This window comes from Benincasa hispida, chromosome 4, assembly GCF_009727055.1.
Source record: "Benincasa hispida cultivar B227 chromosome 4, ASM972705v1, whole genome shotgun sequence".
In the NCBI taxonomy this organism is placed as follows: domain Eukaryota; kingdom Viridiplantae; phylum Streptophyta; class Magnoliopsida; order Cucurbitales; family Cucurbitaceae; genus Benincasa; species Benincasa hispida.
Genome location: NC_052352.1, coordinates 20,680,176 through 20,699,464, shown reverse-complemented (window position 1 = coordinate 20,699,464; position 19,289 = coordinate 20,680,176). Strand labels below are relative to the sequence as shown.

General features: G+C 31.3%; 1 protein-coding gene across 1 annotated transcript in view; it reads right to left on the bottom strand.

Moving 5' to 3' along the window:
- The window catches only part of LOC120076126 (indole-3-pyruvate monooxygenase YUCCA6), a 30,426-nt gene extending 24,549 nt beyond the window's left edge, over window positions 1-5,877 (bottom strand). The window contains exon 1 of the mRNA XM_039029903.1: window positions 5,782-5,877. Coding sequence (XP_038885831.1) covers window positions 5,782-5,877 — 96 coding nt within the window. The remainder of the gene's footprint in view (window positions 1-5,781) is intronic.
- Window positions 5,878-19,289: the final 13,412 nt, after the last annotated feature.

The following is a 19,289-nucleotide window of genomic DNA, read 5'->3' as shown; positions in this document are numbered from 1 at the left end:
GCTCAAATTCTTTGGATGAAACAAACTCTTTGTGATTTTGGATTAAAGTTTGATAATGTGCCTATATTTTATGATAATACTAGTGCTATTAATTTGACTAAAAATCGTATACATCATTCTAGGACTAAGCATATTGATATTAGGCATCACTTTATTAGAGAGCATGTGCAAAATGATAATATTACTCTTGAATTTATAGGTTCTAATAATCAATTAGCGGATATTTTTACCAAGCCTTTGAATGAAGAAAACTTTTGCAAAAATAGGCTTAAGCTCGGTATTATTCGTTGTGATGCCTCTTGATTTTTAACTTTACTTGTTAAATCGTTTAGAAGGTATTTTGATAGGGGAAGATATGGAAAGCATGTGTTAATATTCTTAGGGGGAGTTGTGCTAAATTTATGTTCATGTTTTTAAGGGAAACATTTATGTAGTTCTAAATTTTTCTTAATTATTCTTTTTGATGATTCCAAAGGGGAAGAAGTTTAAGAAAAAATGCTATAAATTTGTTATGATTTTGATTGTATTAATTAGGGGGAGAATTTATTTTTTTGAGCGAATTTCAAGAATGATCTTTATGGTGATATGTTGAATTTTATTATGTGCTACATATGGTTTACATGTATGTAAAGCTATTTTTCTTGAATGGTTTGTCATTATCAAAAAGGGGAGATTGTTGGCTTTTTGGCTCTTAATCTCAAATTAATGAATTTTAATTAATTAATTAATCAATATTTTGATGATAACAAACTTAATTTTTAATTACTGAAAATCTTAGTGTTTTAATATATCCATAGCGTAGAACTCAAAACAACGATTCCAACACCTCTTGAATCACTCAAATCGGAGCTAAAACGAAAACGATATGACAGAAACAAGTCTATAGAGAAAATACCGTGGTGGATGACGTGACATAATCAAACCATCTGCATGTAAATATGTGGCAGCATATTGGTTGAATGGTGGATCATTAAGAGATTAACATATGATGTACTTTTGATTTTTGGATTGATTTAAAATTAAAAAAATTGAAATTAAAAGAAATTTAATATTATTTTATGTTTGTGTCTAACGGCTAGTTTTTTTTATACATGGTATGTTTTTTATTTTTGGATTGACTTTAAAAAGGATGATTTTAAAAAGAAAATGAATTTAATATTATATTTTGTTTATATCTAACGACTAGTTTAGTTTAAAATCCCCACTATTGATTTTTCTTTTCCAAAATCCAATGGTCCAAATTAATTGTGATTTCTAAAAATTTTTCCATCTCTATATAAACCATCTTTCTCTCCAATTTTTAAACCAACAAATTTTACATTTCATAATCCTTCAAAACTCAAAAATTCTATTGTTGCTCTCTCTAAGTTCCCAATTTTTTTCTTTTCATCTTATTCTTGAGAGAGTATTATTGTATTGTGAGGATAAACTCGTTGAGTGCTTAAACTTGTAAATCTACTCTAGTGTGAGTTGTATTGTATTCTTAAAAAATTCCAACATTTGTAACGGTTTGATCCTAAATCGTGGAAAGAATCGGGTTTGCTCTTGAACCCGTAAAAGGAGTGGTGGTGTAACGATTGGGCTCTAATCCTTGGAAAGAGTCGGAAAGATTTTATTCAAATTCCCAAGAGACGCTTGAGGAGTGGGGTAGGTCGAGTTTGACCGAACCACTATAAAAATTATGGCGTCTTCTTCTCTAACTCTTTCCTTTTTATTTTTGCAATTAATTTAAGGAATTTATTGTATGTTTTAGTTTGTTCTTATTTATTTGCTAAAATTTAATAGAGTTAAATTATCACATTTTTGTCATCTTATTTGTTGCATAAATTGAATTTTTCTTATTATTTATAAAAAGTGTATTAATCAGTTTAATTGGGTTAATTTAGAAAAAAAAAATTAATTAAACCCTATTCACCCCCTCTAGAGTTGTCATATTGATCAACAATTATATGATATAATTAATTTAATCTAATTATATATGATATAGTTACTATAATGTATTTGATACATTATAATATAATGTTTATTTGAGAGATATTAAATATTTGAATATGATTCAAATATTAATTATGTGAATTAGATTCACAAAATTAAATTTAATATAAGTGGGATTTATATTAAAGATCGTTGTTGAGAGAATTAAACTATAGGTTATATTGTATTGGATACAATATTAAACTATAGACACTACTACAAAATTTGAAGTAAACTATGGTCATATAACCGTGGTTTCTTGTATTAGACTACGGGTTTGCGACCATGGTATGTTCCAGTGTAGTCTATAGTATATACATGATTAACGTTAGCCATGATCTATATTATACACCACGTCTAATGTCAGCCATGATCTATATGGTCATAGATCATGGCTACGTTAGTTGTGGTCTATAGTATGGACCATGACTTACGTTAACCGTGGTCATTATATATCGATAAAGCTAACTATAATGTAGTCTATATTAATAAACCACACAAAAAAATAGTCTTGGTTTATCGCAACAGACTACAGTTGGCATCGGTTGTGTTATATACCAATAGTTCATCCAAATTTTATCAATTAAATTAAATCTTCAATTCACACAGACAAGTTCAACTTTAATAAACTACAATCTAATAGATTTGTATAAATAAATGAAAGATTAGAAGATAATAACTTAAAGCACTAAACCTATTGAGCCAACCAAAACTATTATACATCATTTTCTACACAAAAGTATTTTTAAAATTGTCCCCACTCGTTGTGTACTTCAGCAATCTCAACTTGAGCATGTTTCCTTCTTTTTCAGCCTGATGAACTAAAAAAAAGACTAAAAGTTAAATGTTAGAATATAGAAATTTAAATTCTCATACTCTCATCTTCTCAACCACTATTATGGAATTTAAAAGTAGAGTGCTCACAATAACCTTTAATTTCACCTTTTGAAGTGTCTTCAAATTAACATTTTTTAAAAAAACTTTTAGTTTAAAGTAAGAACTTATATGAGTGATCAACATACATCATATCACTAGAAATTTTAAGACTGAAAATGGAAGACTTAAAAGTGATATAATGAATTGTTATTATATATTGTAAATTTGATAATTGATTCTTCTAGTCCTTGAAATAATGAAAAGTTAGAATATTCTAATTCTAATAGGAAGACAAATAACATCATAAAAATTAATATATTTGGATAAATAATTGAAAATGTCATTGAGATAAAGAAAAGTTGCAATATTCTAATTCTAACTAGAAGAAAATTTAGCATCATAACAGGTTATTGTATTAGGATAAATAAGAAACTTTACCGTCTTTAGAGAAAAAAATGAAATTCTCTTGTATTGAGATAACAAATAACCAAATTCAGAAACATGGTAGGATAGATTATTTCTCAATTTGTGCCTATTAAAAAGGACACTTAAAAAAAACAAAAAATGTATACCGAATACTAGTGACATGTTTCAATAACAACAAAAAATATTGAATAATTAGATTCAACATCTAGAAATTAAAAATCAATTTAGACAATTATAAGAGGGAGTAGGAATCTAAATGAAGAAGTAGTGAGAAAAACATGAGCAAAGTGAATTGATTTTGAATGACTTTATTATGTTGCTTGATAGAGAAATTGGAGAATTGAGAGATTGCTATTATAGCTATCACATATCATGTTGATCAACTGTACACTCCAAAAGGCTAAAGAGATTTACTAGATGACTTTGTAAAAAAATTTATATGGATTTCTAATTAGTAGAGTAGTTGTCAAAGATAGTGGTTCCAAATTTCATGGTGATAGTTTTAAGCAATATATAAAAACACCTATTTTTAGTATAAAAAATGGATTGAACAATAGGTAACTCTAACTCCAACACCACCATCACATGATTTTCTTTTTCTTTTTGTTATGGTTTTTTTACTATTTGTGGGATTTTTTTAAGTGAAAAAAGTTCAAATATTTGAAAATATAAGACCATTATTTTAATCAATAAATTTAAGTTTAATCTCACATAAAATTATCATTTAGAGTATATTTTCTTTTTGTGGTGCAAATGTTAATTTTCAATCGCAGTGTATTTTAAGTATAATATTAAGATATATATTCAACTACATGCTAACACATTATAGTTTAAAGTAAAAGAACACAATCTATCTATATATTACAATTCACATTAGACTTTCTATGGTTGCTGATAGAATAGTCTATAATTGGCTTTTAGATCACAATTTTTATTGACTGTGGCGTACATATTTTATTTTTAGACAATGGTTTTATATATTTGTAATTAACAATGTGCTTTTATACCATGATTTTTATAGATCGAGATGTAAAATTAATTTCACCACGAATTTTATTGCTTGTAGTGTATAGTTAGTTTTTAAAATCATGGTTTTTATTGACAATAGTGTAAAATTAGTTTTTACACCATGATTTTTATTAACTATGGTGTATAGTTATTTTTTACATTACGATTTTTATTGACTGTGGTGCAAGATTAATTAACTTTTACACCCTAGCATTTTTTTTTTTTTTTTTTTTTTACCGTGGTGCAAAGTTATTTTTACACAATGGTTTTTCTTGACTGTGGTACAAAGTTAATCATTACACCATGTTTATAGTTGAACGTGGTGCAAAGTTAATTTTTACACTATGGTTTTTCCATGATTTTTTTTATCATGATGCAAAGTTAATTTTTACAACAAGGCCGTGGTGCAAAGCTAAGTTTTACACCATGGTTTTTATTGGCGATGGTGCAAATTATATTTATACCATGGTTTTTATTGACCATGATGCAAAGTTAACTTTTTTGCACCACTATTTTGAAAACCCCGTAGTCTATAACATATCTTTAAACCACGATTTTTAGTTTATGTGGTCTTTAAATGGGTATATTCATTTTAGACCATGGTTAATTCAATCTCTACAACAATTGACCATTATTTTTTAAAAAACCATAGTCTTAAGTCTAAATAAAAGTGTAGTGTATACTAAATTTTATAGTAGTGAGGTTATATGTTATATTTGATATAACATATAGTTTAATATATTTTATATGATAAAGCAGGTATGGTATATATATATATGTATATATTAAAGTTTTTATTAAAATTAATTTTATTTTTAAAAACAGATTTAGGGAAGAAGTTGTAACTCCTTCCCCTTTTTTCTCTTTACATCATGCAGGAATGACTAACTAGGTGATTGATTCTTCTTCTTCCTAAAGGAAAACTTACAGAAGAGATCTGAAGTTTTTTTTTCCCTATAGCTTTCCCCCCTCTTGATCATCTCCTCTGATCTCTCTCAATTCCCTCTCCCAAAATAGCCAGAGCACACACTCTTCCTCGATTCTCACTTAGATAATACAGTGATTTCCTTCATGGTGGTGCCCAATTGAAGATTGAGGGTTTTTCACAGTGAAGATTAGTCTTCATAGGTAAAGGTTTTGAATCCAATTTTATTTCTGTATTTATTTTTCAAGCATGCTATAATTCTGAATTAAATGCATAATTTTTCTATTCTTTTCTGTAAATTTAGAGTTTTGTGAATTTAGGAAATTAGGACAATCCCTCCACTCAAGGACCCTTAATAGGGTTCCTTCATAAACTTCGTTCTTGAGGATGACTCCTTCTTGTCCCTTAGTTTTCATAAGTGATTGGTATGTCAAGAGCTCGTTCAAGAGAATAGTCAAATTGTACTCAATCTTGTTCATCATCGCATTTGTGTGGAACTGTAGGAAACTCTTTGGAAGAGATTTTATGATGAAATTAACCCTACTTTTCTCATCTATGACAGCACCGTTTACCTCCGTTATGCTGAAATGGATCATCATATCTAGAACATGTTCTTTAACAGAGATTCCTTCCTTCATACTAGTATCGTGTTTAAATTCGATTTCCATGTTGCATAGTTGTCACCGTTTAATTTTTCAGATGCGAGTAGTTGAACTAATGAACTAGTCATGCTGAAAATATAAATAGGTTTTATTAGTGAATTTTTGTTAAATCCAATCAATTTTTTAGCAAAAGTAATAATGTACCCATATAACTCATTGTTAATTTGCAATGATACTTCAGCAAGTCAGATTAACCACTATTAAAGGGCAGTTAATTACTCCTTCACATGACTAAATATTAATACAAGAATAACTGTTATACCTATAGCATATAGTTACTATTTGTTTGGTCAAGAACTTACTAACATTTAGTAATGCTTGTAAGTGTAACGCTCCATTTTCAGATCTCAGAGATCGGCCCCAACAAGCTACCAAATGGAAAATAATATTGAGAACGTACCTAAGATAACCTATTCATTTATGAAGTTTCTGGTGTTTCGGCCTCCATGTCACAGCCCTCCGAATGGGTGGTCGCTCTAGAATGACACGCAGACATAGCATGAGAATCTCACGGTACAACCTAATGAAGGAGACCGTAGGATGTGTTGACACACTTCCTTTTCCCACTTACTATGAACAACTTCCCCTATTCACCTTGTTATTGACCCATGGAAACACTTTCTGAATGGAAGCCGTGTCTAGGGTGACATGAAGTCAAACATGGATCTTACAATGTGAACTCTTAAAGACACAAGAGCTCAAAATAATATATCATATATATCATTTTACCACTGAAGTGTTCTAGACAGTTTTGGTATATTTTTACTTAAGTATATTCTGACTAATTAAATACAACCTAAGTCTAGATGTTTATCTGAGTATAAATTTTATATTGGATTTAACCTACGATGTCTAAGTGATAAACTCTTTAAAACCTCACATCACTCACACGTGCTCATAAAATCGGGTTTAACATAACTCAGATACCGATTCGATCTTCAGGTAGTAGGTGTTTCATAAACCGTCAACTTAAGTACCTCCAGCCTTAGACAGGATCTTGTTAGGTAAGTTTTGTTGTAACCTTAATTTTACAAGTTATCGACCTATTTAACTATCAACCCTATGTGAGCATGCAATTATCTTTGTTATAGATTTAAAACTCTAATTCATTTTATAACACTTATAACTTAAACAAAATCCATAATATACATCAAGCATTTCATAAATTAATATAACAACTTATATTAATTCTCATGATATTCTACACATGCATACTATACATTATAACGCTTATAACATACTTTCAGTGCATGAAACATGCTTATCCTACGGTGGGGTTCTAAATCTATATGGCATACTTTATGCACAAACAAATTTAGTTTAATTAAAACATATATCCATAATGCATAATTAATTAAACACACTAAAGTGGACCAATTTTGACATCCTAAGCTATCAAACAACTAAATTGTTACAATAATAATTTAAAAACAGGCTTGAACCGGACCCTAAAAGCTTCAAAAGAGGTTGAACCGGCTGAAATAGGGCTAAACCGAGTGGAAAAGGGCTGAAGCAGACCGAACTGATCCAACCGGACCGTTCTTCCTTCATGCACACATTTTTAGAAAAAAAATATGAACAGTGTTGCAACGCTGTGAAGGAGCATTGTGACACTGCACCATGAGTCCTAGCTCCAAGTTTCGGTTCTAGCTATGTTTTGCTCCAAATTTCTTCAAATTACAGCCTGATTCAACTCTAATGACTTTAGCAAATTTACAAACACTTCTTCACACATTAAAACCCATAAAAATCAGGCAATTACAATAACAACAATGTATTGAAGCTCAATTTGATGCCAAAATCGTAATATATCCAATTTTAGCAACCAACAACATTCATCTCATGAAAATTCACCCACCAAGCTTAAATTAATGCAAATTCAGTGCTTAAAACATGCTCTTATACTAGTTGTTGAAATTGACTCCACTGGAGTTTTAGTCTAAGTGGGAGTTTGTTGGGTTTTATGTCCTGAAACTCGTGGTTTGTAAACAATAAATATATTATATTTTACAATAAAGTTATTATTGAGGTTTATTCACTAAAAATGTTATTGAATATGTGAATTGCACTTAAAAGCCCTAAATCCAATAAACTAAGAACCCCAGGCCATAACATGAATATTTGAACTATATGTGAAGATATAAAAGTGGATCAAGAGTAATAGCCAAAACGGTCTATGATATAAGGATTAGGTTGGGTACCTTATCTTGGGAACACTATAGATGCGACCCACTTTGTATTTGATGCAAACGATATGATCCTAAATTTTTCATGCAGAGACACGCGAGTAGGGGTGTCCTATGCAATGAGTTTGCATATGACCAAACCGCGAAATAGTCGCTTTTACTTTGTAATGTCATTTACTGTTAAGACTGACTGTTTCAATACGATGAACTAGGTAGCTCGATCTTAATCCTAAACTAACTATGAACTCTTATTTATTTAGGATTATCCTTTAATTTGCATGGGTGAGAGTGACCGGAATTTGTCGACTTAATAAACCCCCATTTTAGGGGAAGGACTGGATAGATAATTGGGGATATAGTTCTCCAAGATGGAATTCACTCCTACCTAGAGATGTCCATGTGCGGAGTGAGGTTGGGGATGGCTTCCTCGTCCCCCATCCCCATTACCCATTTCAATCCTCATCCCTGCGAAATTTTTCATGGGGATTGGGGCAGGGATTCTCCACGGGGATTAGGTTCCTCGCTGGAAATTTTTCCCCGATTGGATTTTTTTACAAAAAGAAATAATAATTAACTTAATTCACTATATTAAATTTTTTTACTTAAATAGTTAAATATCTCACTCATATGTAACAAATATATGATTAAAATGTTTAATTTCATAATTTCTAAAAATTAAAATTTAAATATTACAACAATATATTCTAATCTCTACTTAATAAGAAAAACATATATTAAATAAAAAGTTATATATAATTAAATAATTTTATATATAATTACACATATATTAAAACCTTATATAAAAATTAGATATGTATAATCGAGGCGGCACAGGGAAGCAGGTCAGGCCAGGGTCGAGCATGGGTTTGGGGAATATATTCCACCTCCCCCTCCCCGTTTAGTCAATGAGAAAATTTTCTTCCTGTTCTCTCCCCCATTCCCCACCTAATTAGAGATTCCCTACCCCATTCCGGACGAGGTCCTGGCTCCGCGGGTTAAATGGACATCTCTACTCTTATCCAATTCCAAGGATAATAGATATGTTATTCTCGTAATTGCTGACTTTGGATCTTGAACAAGGGGCCCCACCCTCTCATTGGCTCGAGAGGGACTCGGTTTGTTGGTTAAGATCAGTGAAACTTAAAGACCAAGATGTAATGACAAGGGTCAAATGATAATTTTGACCCAATTGTAATTATGAATAACCTGTAATGATCGACTTATTAATCATGGTTTTATCAAATGGACAGAAATATATCTACAGTGAAAAGAGTGCGACTACTAGACTATAGTGGAGTGTCCTGGTAATTAACAAATGTTAGTTAATTAGGTTAAAGAGTTTAGTCGATTAATCTCGATCGTTGGAGCTCATGATATGTAGGTCCATTAGGTCCTCTACTAACTCATATCGGACTAAATCTTATAACAGTGTAATGAGAGAATTCGAATGGTTCAAATTTGGCTTAGGAAACAAGCGTTATTTATGTTTGATATACTTAATGTATCATTGTTTATTTATGAATTAAATAATATGGGAAGTTGGAAATATTTAAATATGATTTAAATATTGTATACATGAATAAGGATTCATGATCGGGATTAATGTTTTTAATTAATTTAATATTTGATATCAAATTAATATTATTAATTAATTAATTAAAATTAATTTTATAATTTAATATTTGATATTAAATTATTATTAATCCAATTGTTTAATTATTTAAAATTAATTATTAGAATTAATTTTATTGAGAAATGTTTTTAAAATTAAAATTTTATTTAAATATAATTATTTGAATTAATTGTATAAAAAAATCATTTTAAAAATTTAAATTTTAGAAATTAAAAATAAATTAATTTCATGATAGTAGATTTTTTCCATTTTTTTCACTATTGACAACAACTCAAATCCCATTAACTTTGATAAATTTGCTGTCAATTTGTGAGGAATTCATTTTTGCATGATTTCTTTTTTAAATAAAGGAAAGATTGTTGAGATTTGCCTGATGGATTACGAGCTTATGAAGTTGAATTTCCTTTAAAATTTAACACCACCTCCAACTCTCTCAAACTCAACTTTTCCTTCAAATTCATCATCAATTAGGATCCCACAATCCGTTCTAAGATAAGTGAATAGTGGGAAACTCTCTAGCGGTGATTTACAAAGTATTCGTGATAAAAAAAACATCAAATGATAGCTTCAATTTTGAGCTACATCAAGGTTTGCACTTAAACTCTGTTTTTATTAGAGTGGCAAAAATGAAAAAATGGGAGAAAAAATTATTCTCTCACACCTTTATTACTCGGTCGCAACGTTTTTATATACATTATACAATAATGTAAAAAGACTATAAAGGGCTCGACTGATAAACTAATTAACAGAAAAGGGATAACCAATTCTTAACAAAATCTGTTTTACATCAGTTTAACATCTAATATCCCCCCCCTCATGTTGGACAGTATAAGTTGATAGTGCCCAACTTGCACAACATGGAGAAATAGGCTGGAGCAGGTAGAGCTTTTGTAAAAATATCAGCCAATTGGCTTTTGGACTGAACAGGTAGGATCTTGAGGGATCCATCAGCAACTTTGTCTTTGACAAAATTAAAATCAAGTTCTATATCTTTGGTTCTCTCATGGACGGTTAGATTAGTAGCAAGATAAATGGTTGCCTGATTGTCACAAAAAACAGTAGATGGTTGAATAATAGGTATACACAAATCTTTGAGTAATGATGTCAACCAAGTGAGTTCACAAGCTGTTGAGGCAAAGGCTCTATATTTTACTTCAGTTGATGAGCAAGAAACAACACTTCGCCTCTTAGATTTCCATGAGATAAGAGTGTCACCTAAAAATATGCAGAAACCAGATGTGGATTTTATGGTATCAACATATGATGCCTAGTTCGAATCTGAAAATGCTTTAAATTGAAAAGTCTTAGTTGGGGATATTAGAATGCCCTGTCCTAGTGAAGACTTCAAGTATCTCAACAAATGGTGAGCTGCTGCAAAATGTGTTTTGGATGGATAAGCTACAGATTGGCTAAGCTTATTGACATCAAAAACTATATCTGGTCTTGTGATGGTTAAATAAAGAAGCTTTCCAATTAAACTTCTATAAGAAGATAGATCCTTCAATAAGTCAACATCTGATTTCCTTAACTTGACATTAGGATCTAACGGAATAGAAACTGGTTTAGCACTCAACAGACTGACTTCTTCCAATATTTGAAGTGTATAATGTCGTTGGGAGATGGATATGCCTTTGTGTGATCTTGCAAGCTCAAGACCTAAAAAATATTTAAGAGAACCAAGGTCTTTAAGTTTAAAATGCTCATGTAGCAATGTCTTAAGTTGGTTTATTTGTTATGTATTTGCTCCTGTGATGATTACATTATCAACATAAATAACAAGAGCAATGAAGGTGTCACCTTTGCCACGAACAAACAAGGAATAATTTGCTTTTGACTAAGTGAAACCTAGTTCAACCAAGATATCTGAGAATTTAGCAAACCATTGGCGTGATGCTTGTTTTAAGCCATGGATTGATTTCTTCAGTTTGAATACGAGGTTTCCATCCTGATGCAAATGTCCCTGAGGCTTGTAACCAAGAGGCAAGTCCATGTAAACTTCTTCAAACAGATCTCCATGGAGGAATGCATTATTAACATCTAATTGGATGAGATTCCAATTATAAGAAACGATCATTGTAAGAAGAACCCGGACAGTGACTAGTTTTACAACAGGGGAAAAGGTTTCAATGAAGTCCAAACCTTCTTGTTGAGTATACCCCTTTGCAATAAGCCTTGCTTTGTATCTCATATTATGACTATAAGATATGACAAATGGATGTTAAGACTGCTTTTCTGAATGACAATCTTAAGGAGACTATTTATATGGTGCAACCCGAGAGATTCATAGTCCAAGGTCAAGAGCAAAAGGATTGTATGTTGAATCGGTCAATTTAAGGACTGAAACATACATCTCGATCTTAGAATATAAGGTTTGATACTGCGATCAAATCTTTTGGCTTTGATTAGAACGTTGATGAGCCTTGTGTCTACAAGAAGATCATCAACAGTTTAGTAGTTTTCCTAGTGTTGTATGTAGATGATATCCTACTCATTGGAAATGATGTAGGCTTGTTGACTACAGTTCAAAACTGGCTAGTGACCAAATTCCAAATGAAAGATTTGGGAGTGGCTTAGTTTGTTCTTGGTATTAAGATCTTTTAAGATCGAAAGAACAAAATGCTAGCATTGTCTTAGGCATCGTATATTGACAAGATATTGATCAAATATTTGTTGTAGAACTCCAAGAGGGGCTTATTGCCTTTCAGGCACAGAGTTACTTTGTCTGAGGAACAGTTTCCTAAGACACCTCAAGAGGTTGAGGAAATGATACAGGTCCCCAATGCATCTATCGTGGACAATTTGATGTATGTGATGTTATGTACTAGACCTGACATCTGCTATACAGTGGGGATAGTCAATAGATATCATTCTAATCCAGGATATGATCACTGGATAAGCGTTAAGTACATCCTCAAGTATCTACGAAAAACAAGGGACTACATGCTTTTGTATGGTTCTAAGGATTTGATCCTTACATGATACACAAACTCTGATTTTCAGACTGATAGGGATTCTAGAAAATCCACATCAGGATTAGTGTTCATTTTTAACAGAGGGACTTTAGTATGGCGAAGCACCAAGCAAGAGTGCATCGCAGACTCCACCATGGAGGCTGAGTATGTAGTGGCTTATGAAGCTGCTAAGAAGGCCGTTTGGCTCAGAAAATTTCTGACTGATCTGGAAGTTGTTCCGGACATGTCANAGGCTGAGTATGTAGTGGCTTATGAAGCTGCTAAGAAGGCCGTTTGGCTCAGAAAATTTCTGACTGATCTGGAAGTTGTTCCGGACATGTCAAAGCCCATCACACTTTATTATGATAATAGTGGTGTTGTGGCTAATTCCCATGAGCCTAGCAGTCATAAGCGCGACAAGATATAGAGCGGAAGTATCATCTCATCCGAGAGATTGTGCATCAAGGGGACGTGATGTCACAAAGATAGCTTCAGAGCACAATGTTGCTGATCCATTTACGAAAACCCTCACAGCTACAGTGTTTGAAGGTCACCTGCAGGGTATGGGGGTCTATGGGACAGTTCATTGCTGGACTAGGGCAAATGAGAGATCTTGTACTAGGCATGTTATGCCTTAGTTTATTGTTTTGTGTACTTGTAATTTGATTATCTTGTACACCCTACTAGCTTTAGGACAAGTAGAAATTATTGGGGTTGATGCCTTAAATCTCGTAGGATCCTATTGTTTGTAAACCTTGTATAAATAAACATATCTGTGATTAATAATATTTGATATTTTATTCACTTTGTCTATGAAATATATGATATTTTAGTTACATTAACTACAAATCAATAAACTAACATCCAAGGTTATCGTTGTAACTTAAACATATATATGGAGACATATAGGTGGATCATGTTTAAGTGATAACCTAAATGGTCTGTAGTATATGGATAAGGTAATCCTGGTGATACTACAAGTATGGCCCGTTTTGTAGGTGTTACAAATGTTATAAAGTACTACAAATGATTTGAATCCTGATCATTGATGTATTAGACATGCGAGTGAAGATATTCTATACAAAGAAGTTTGTACAAGACCGGACCATGAAATGTTTAATCCCGTTATATTACGTCGTTTATAATAGAGACTTTCATTTCACTAGGATGACTATAGGTAACATGACTTTAATCCTGACTGAGTTGTAAACTTTTGCCTATAAGGGCGGTCCTTTGATTTGTATGGGTGAGAGTGGCTAAATCGCAGACTCAACAAGCCTACCATTTTCGGGATTCATCTGATTAGGAAGCTAGGAACTCAGCTACACAAGATGGAATTTACTTCTTTCATGAAGTAGGGGTAAGTAGATAAAGTGTTCCCTTAAGGGCTGATCTCGGGTCTTGAACAATGTGACGCCACACCCTCTCTTGGCCAGAGAGCCGTTTAGTCATAGTGGGACTATGCTCTATTGTTTATTAGAGGGATCGGTGGTACTTAAAAAGTTAGATGTAACTAAAGGGGCAAAACGGTAATTTGGCCCAGCTTACTTACAAGCAATTTGTGAAGGGTCATCTTATTGTTATTGGTTATATCCAATGGATATAGAAATATATTTGCAGTGCGAAGAGTGAAGCTGTCGGTTTTTTAGTGGAGTGTCTGACAATTAACAAATGGTGGATAGTAATTAAAGAGTTTAATTATTTATTCACGTACCGTTGGAGCTCCAAGCTATAGATCCATAAGGTCCCCTTGGTAGCTCAAAAGAATTTAGTTGAGAATTAGTTTTTCGGTTAATTTGAAATGTTCAAATTAATAAGAGGGAATTTAATTATATATAATATAATTGACATAATGTGTTTGATACATTATAGTTTAACTAAAGGAACAAATATTTGAATATTATTCAAATATATTTTCTATGAATGAGATTCATAGTTATTAAATTTAATATAAATATGATTTATATTATATGCCACAAAATAGAAAAAGAGAACTATAGTTTATATTGTATATGATGTAATATTAAAACTATAGGTTATAAATATAATATGATAAGTTGGTTATCATATTTATTTATATTATTAATTATTTGATATATCATTCCCCTTTTCTCTTTAACCACCTTAGTGGGAAGTTAAGTGTTTTTTTTTTTTTTTTTTTTTTGTGGCTATTGGGATAAATAAAAATAAGTTTTTGTTTTTTCCCTTGATACTCTCTACGACAAACATACAAATTCTATACGATAGAAACAGAGCCTATGCGATAGATTTTGTCCTCTACACGATTGAAGAAAACTCTATGTGATAGTGTGTTCCTTCCTCAATCCTCTTCCTCCTCCAAACCATAAACTCCCTCTAACCAAAATAGTCGGAGCCCAGCACTCCTGGGTTCTCACACTGAGAATACCAAGGTCATTAAGTAGTAGTGTCCTCTTCTTTTGGTTCGAGTTTTTCTTGCTGCTTGGAGAGTTCGTGACTGTTCGAGGAGATCGTGATTATTCGAAGGATTAACGTAAAGAAGAGTTCTTCAAAGGTATAATCACTTAAACTCTGTTTCTTATTAGAAAGCATATTGTAATTTGTACTAAGAATGCATAATCTGTTCTGTTTTACTATAAATGTTTGTTTTCAATCGAAATTGGATTTGGACGGTCCGCCTTCGCTCCTAGGTTCTCTGTAAAACGAGTTCAGAAATATGTTGAAGCAGGGAATGAATGGTTAGAGGCAGAAATATGTTGTTCTTGTTGAATAATTAAAGAATATCCTTTATTTATAGGTGGAGGAGGATCCATAAGGAGCATTTGGGACTGAGCATAACTGTGGTCATCATTTAAACCCATTAGAAAACTCAACAAATATTCAAAATGAATAAATTCATTTATTGATCTAACACCACCACAGGTACATTTTCCACATGTACATCCCGGTCGATAAGAAATATATTCATCCCATAAGCTTTTGATCTTGAAAAAGTACATAGTGAAAGAATCTTGTTCTTGTTTCAAGGTAGACAAACCATGTTTTAGTTGAAAGATGCAAGGTCCATTTCTTTTTTGAAATCTATCTTGAAGATCAAGCTAAATTTCTCTAGTAGAGTTGGTGAAAAGAATGCTAGACAAAATTTGTTTTGATACAAAATTTAAAATCCAGGAAATTACGACATTGTTGTTCCTAATCCAACGGACAAGTAAGTCACCTGTGAGTTGAACAATAGATCCATCAATGAATAAGGGATTGTTGTGAAAAATTGTATATGATTCTTGATTGGAATTGGAAGCATTAGTGGACTGGGTAGACGACATCAGAAAATTCGCCGGAATATTGCTTGGAAAATCGGTCGAAGGTGGTGGTGGGGATGGAAAATTAGTCTAAGGAGGATTTGGGTTCATTGTTTGGCATGCGAGGGAAGAAGATGAAGGGAAAAAATTTCAAACTAGCTCTGATACCATATTAGAGTGGCAGAAATGAAAAATTGGGAGTAAAAATTATGCTCTCTCACATCTTTATTACTCAGTAGCAACGTTTTTATATACTTCATACAATAATATAAAAAGACTATAAAAGGCTCAACTGATAAATTAATTAACAGAAAAGGGATAACCAATTCTTAACAAAATATGTTTTACATCAGTTTAACATCTAATAGTTTTTACAGTTTTGAACTTGCATGCTTAATCCTTAAATTAATGGAATTAAAGTGCTCAAGATTCAAATTGTTTCTACTTTTATGTTTCTAACTCCAACAATCAATACAATGTGTATATGAAATAGAATAACTCACTATGTAATGCTGAGGCAATTGAATAGTTTATCTCGTTTGATTTGGAATTAGCAAATGAGTATGTTTACAGTATAGGAATGTTTATAAATTTGAGTTCATGTATTATGATGAATTCAATGTGTGTAAAATCCATATACTAGATGTTAAGTTGGCTTGGCTTCTTTGTATAATATAATAAAGCTTTAATCTATGAGTAAACTACATGTTAAAAAAAAAAACAATGTTTTTCTAAAAAAGAAATATTGTCCCAATTTATTTCAGCGATATATTTTAGAAAATTTTGGAACTTGAAATTTTCCTTAGGACAGTATCACAAAACAAATAAATGAGCAATAAAGAAAACATATGAAATTAAGATAAAGATTACACCGACTTTATGCCAACTCACTAATGTGTGGTTACAAATTCACAAAATTCTCGCACCCCACACTTTAATTACAATACTTCAAAAAAAAAAAATCGTAAGTATTTTGTATTTTCTAATCTCTGAAGAAATATTTTTTTATCACTTCCACCCCTATAAGAGAAAAACTTGGACACACCTATATGATGCATCTCAAGAAATTACAATTTTTTTATTAAAAAAATTGAATTATATTTTAATTCTTGTCTAAACAAGAGAATTCTGATGTCTGAGGAGTTTTGATCGAGTATGTTCAAGCACTGAGATGATATACGATACACGGAAGGAAAATGACGATGAGATATGAAACACGTTCCGAAAATGGGTCCACAAATAATTAAAATCCGTGAGATTGGATAATGGACCTCCAAATATTGAGATGATATAAGATGTGGAGATACCATCTCATGTTGGCCCGAAACAATCTCAAAGATGCATGTGAATTAGGTCTAGCTTTATTACCCCATATAAAGTCCGGCCAATACTTTAGAAATTTTAATATAGATGGCCTATTTTAGAACTTCAATTTTAACTTTTGAAAATCTAAATTATTTGACCTTTTGTTTGCGAAATGACCAATCAAATTATAGCTACTCTGTTTCCTTCCCTCACTTCTCTCTCAAAAATGGTGTGAAGGAAGCCATTATAGACAACAAAGGTCGAGATCTCATGAGCATGTTACTGCCAGATGGAGCTTGCTGGAGCTTTTTCTCCGCACATTAACTCGTTCTTCGTTGGTCGCTCGAGAACGAGGTGAGGATTTGGCGTTGGTTGTTTCATAATTTTAATTAGTGATGACATGAATCATCGTCAAAAAATTAGGTCAAATTTTATTGAGCTTTTCAAATTAGGTCATTCGTACAAAATTTTCTATACTTTATCATACAATAAAGTTGAAAATGAAGAATATTTTGTTTTCAAAGATCTATGTTTCGTACCTATGAATTGACACCTCGATGCCAAATATATATGTTGCTTAGTCCATTCATTTAAACTTCTTATTTCATTGATGATTTAATAAGGTTGTAGAGTAGAGTCATATGTCGTTTAAACTTTTTATTTCATTGATGATTTAACAAGGTTGTAGAGTAGAGTCATATGTTCAAACTCCGGTAAAGTCTTTTTCTATACAGACTAATATTGATTTCTACTTGTTGGATCTCAAACTTTTTAGGGTTCATGTGGTTCAACATTATCTGTGATTAACAACGACGACACCTCTTTTGTCCCTGCATTTTCATTCAGATTGACGTCTAAGTGTTTGATTTGCTTATAAACTACATCCAATTAGAGTCTTCTTGTTCTCTTCAAACTTCAACGATTCTTCAAAGCGACCTTCAAACTGAACCTACCTTGATGAATAGGGTTCCACAAACTCAATATTTTGATACGATTATAAAGTTTTTTTTTAATTAAAGAACAATAAAAATAAAAATGTGTCTTTTAAAACAAAGTTACAATATATAAATGATTTTAAAATTCTTTAATTTATATGTGTACATATAAAATGGATATTCAAACATTAATATAACAACAACAAAATATAAACTGTATTATACAATATAAATAAAAATGGAAAACAAAAATAGTGAATAAATTGAAAAAGAATAGATGGGAAAGATAACCATAAATTTTATGTATTAAAAATTATCAATTATATGAAATAGAAAAAATATTGACGGAATAAAAAGGACAAAAAAAAAGAGAGAGAGAAAAGAGAGAAATCAGGTCTAATGAAAAAAAAAACTTGAAAATAAATAAAAAAGAGTAATCAGGTAAAAACCAAATATAATTATAATAGATAATAATAAAATTTGAAAAAAGATTATCAACTGAATATTTAGTTTAAGAGTTTATGGTCAAGTGAATCAGTGACATAGTTTACAATCAAGTTGAAGTTCAAGAGTAAAATCGGTCTAGTTTACCATCAATATTTTTAAAAAGATGTAATGGAAGTAAAATTAAATTTTATAATAAAAAAATAAAAAGGAAAAAAATAGACGAGAGGTAGAGAGAGGATTAAGATAGAAAAAGTATATATATAGTGAGAGAATTAAAAAATATATGCAATTAGAGAATTTTTTTAAAAAAAAACACACATAAGGGGAGAGGTGATGGTTGTGAATGATTGGGAGAAAAACAAACTAAAAAATATAAAAATTAAAAATTACATAATAATAATAATAAAGGGCTAAACATATGTTGAGAGATTAAAGAATAAAAAAAAAAAAAAAGTTAGAGGAAATAAGGATGGAAATGAAACAAAAATTCTTTAAAAAAAAATTACACGCAGGTTATTGGAATGACACTCTACCAGCCTGGCATCTTATAACTATAAATGCTGCAGAACTAAAAAGAAATAAAAATATCGCCGAGATAATCAGTACTATCGATATTTCGCTGATATGGGAGACGGCAACGTCGATATTTCCGATATACGAATAGAAACCGTTAATACGGACTT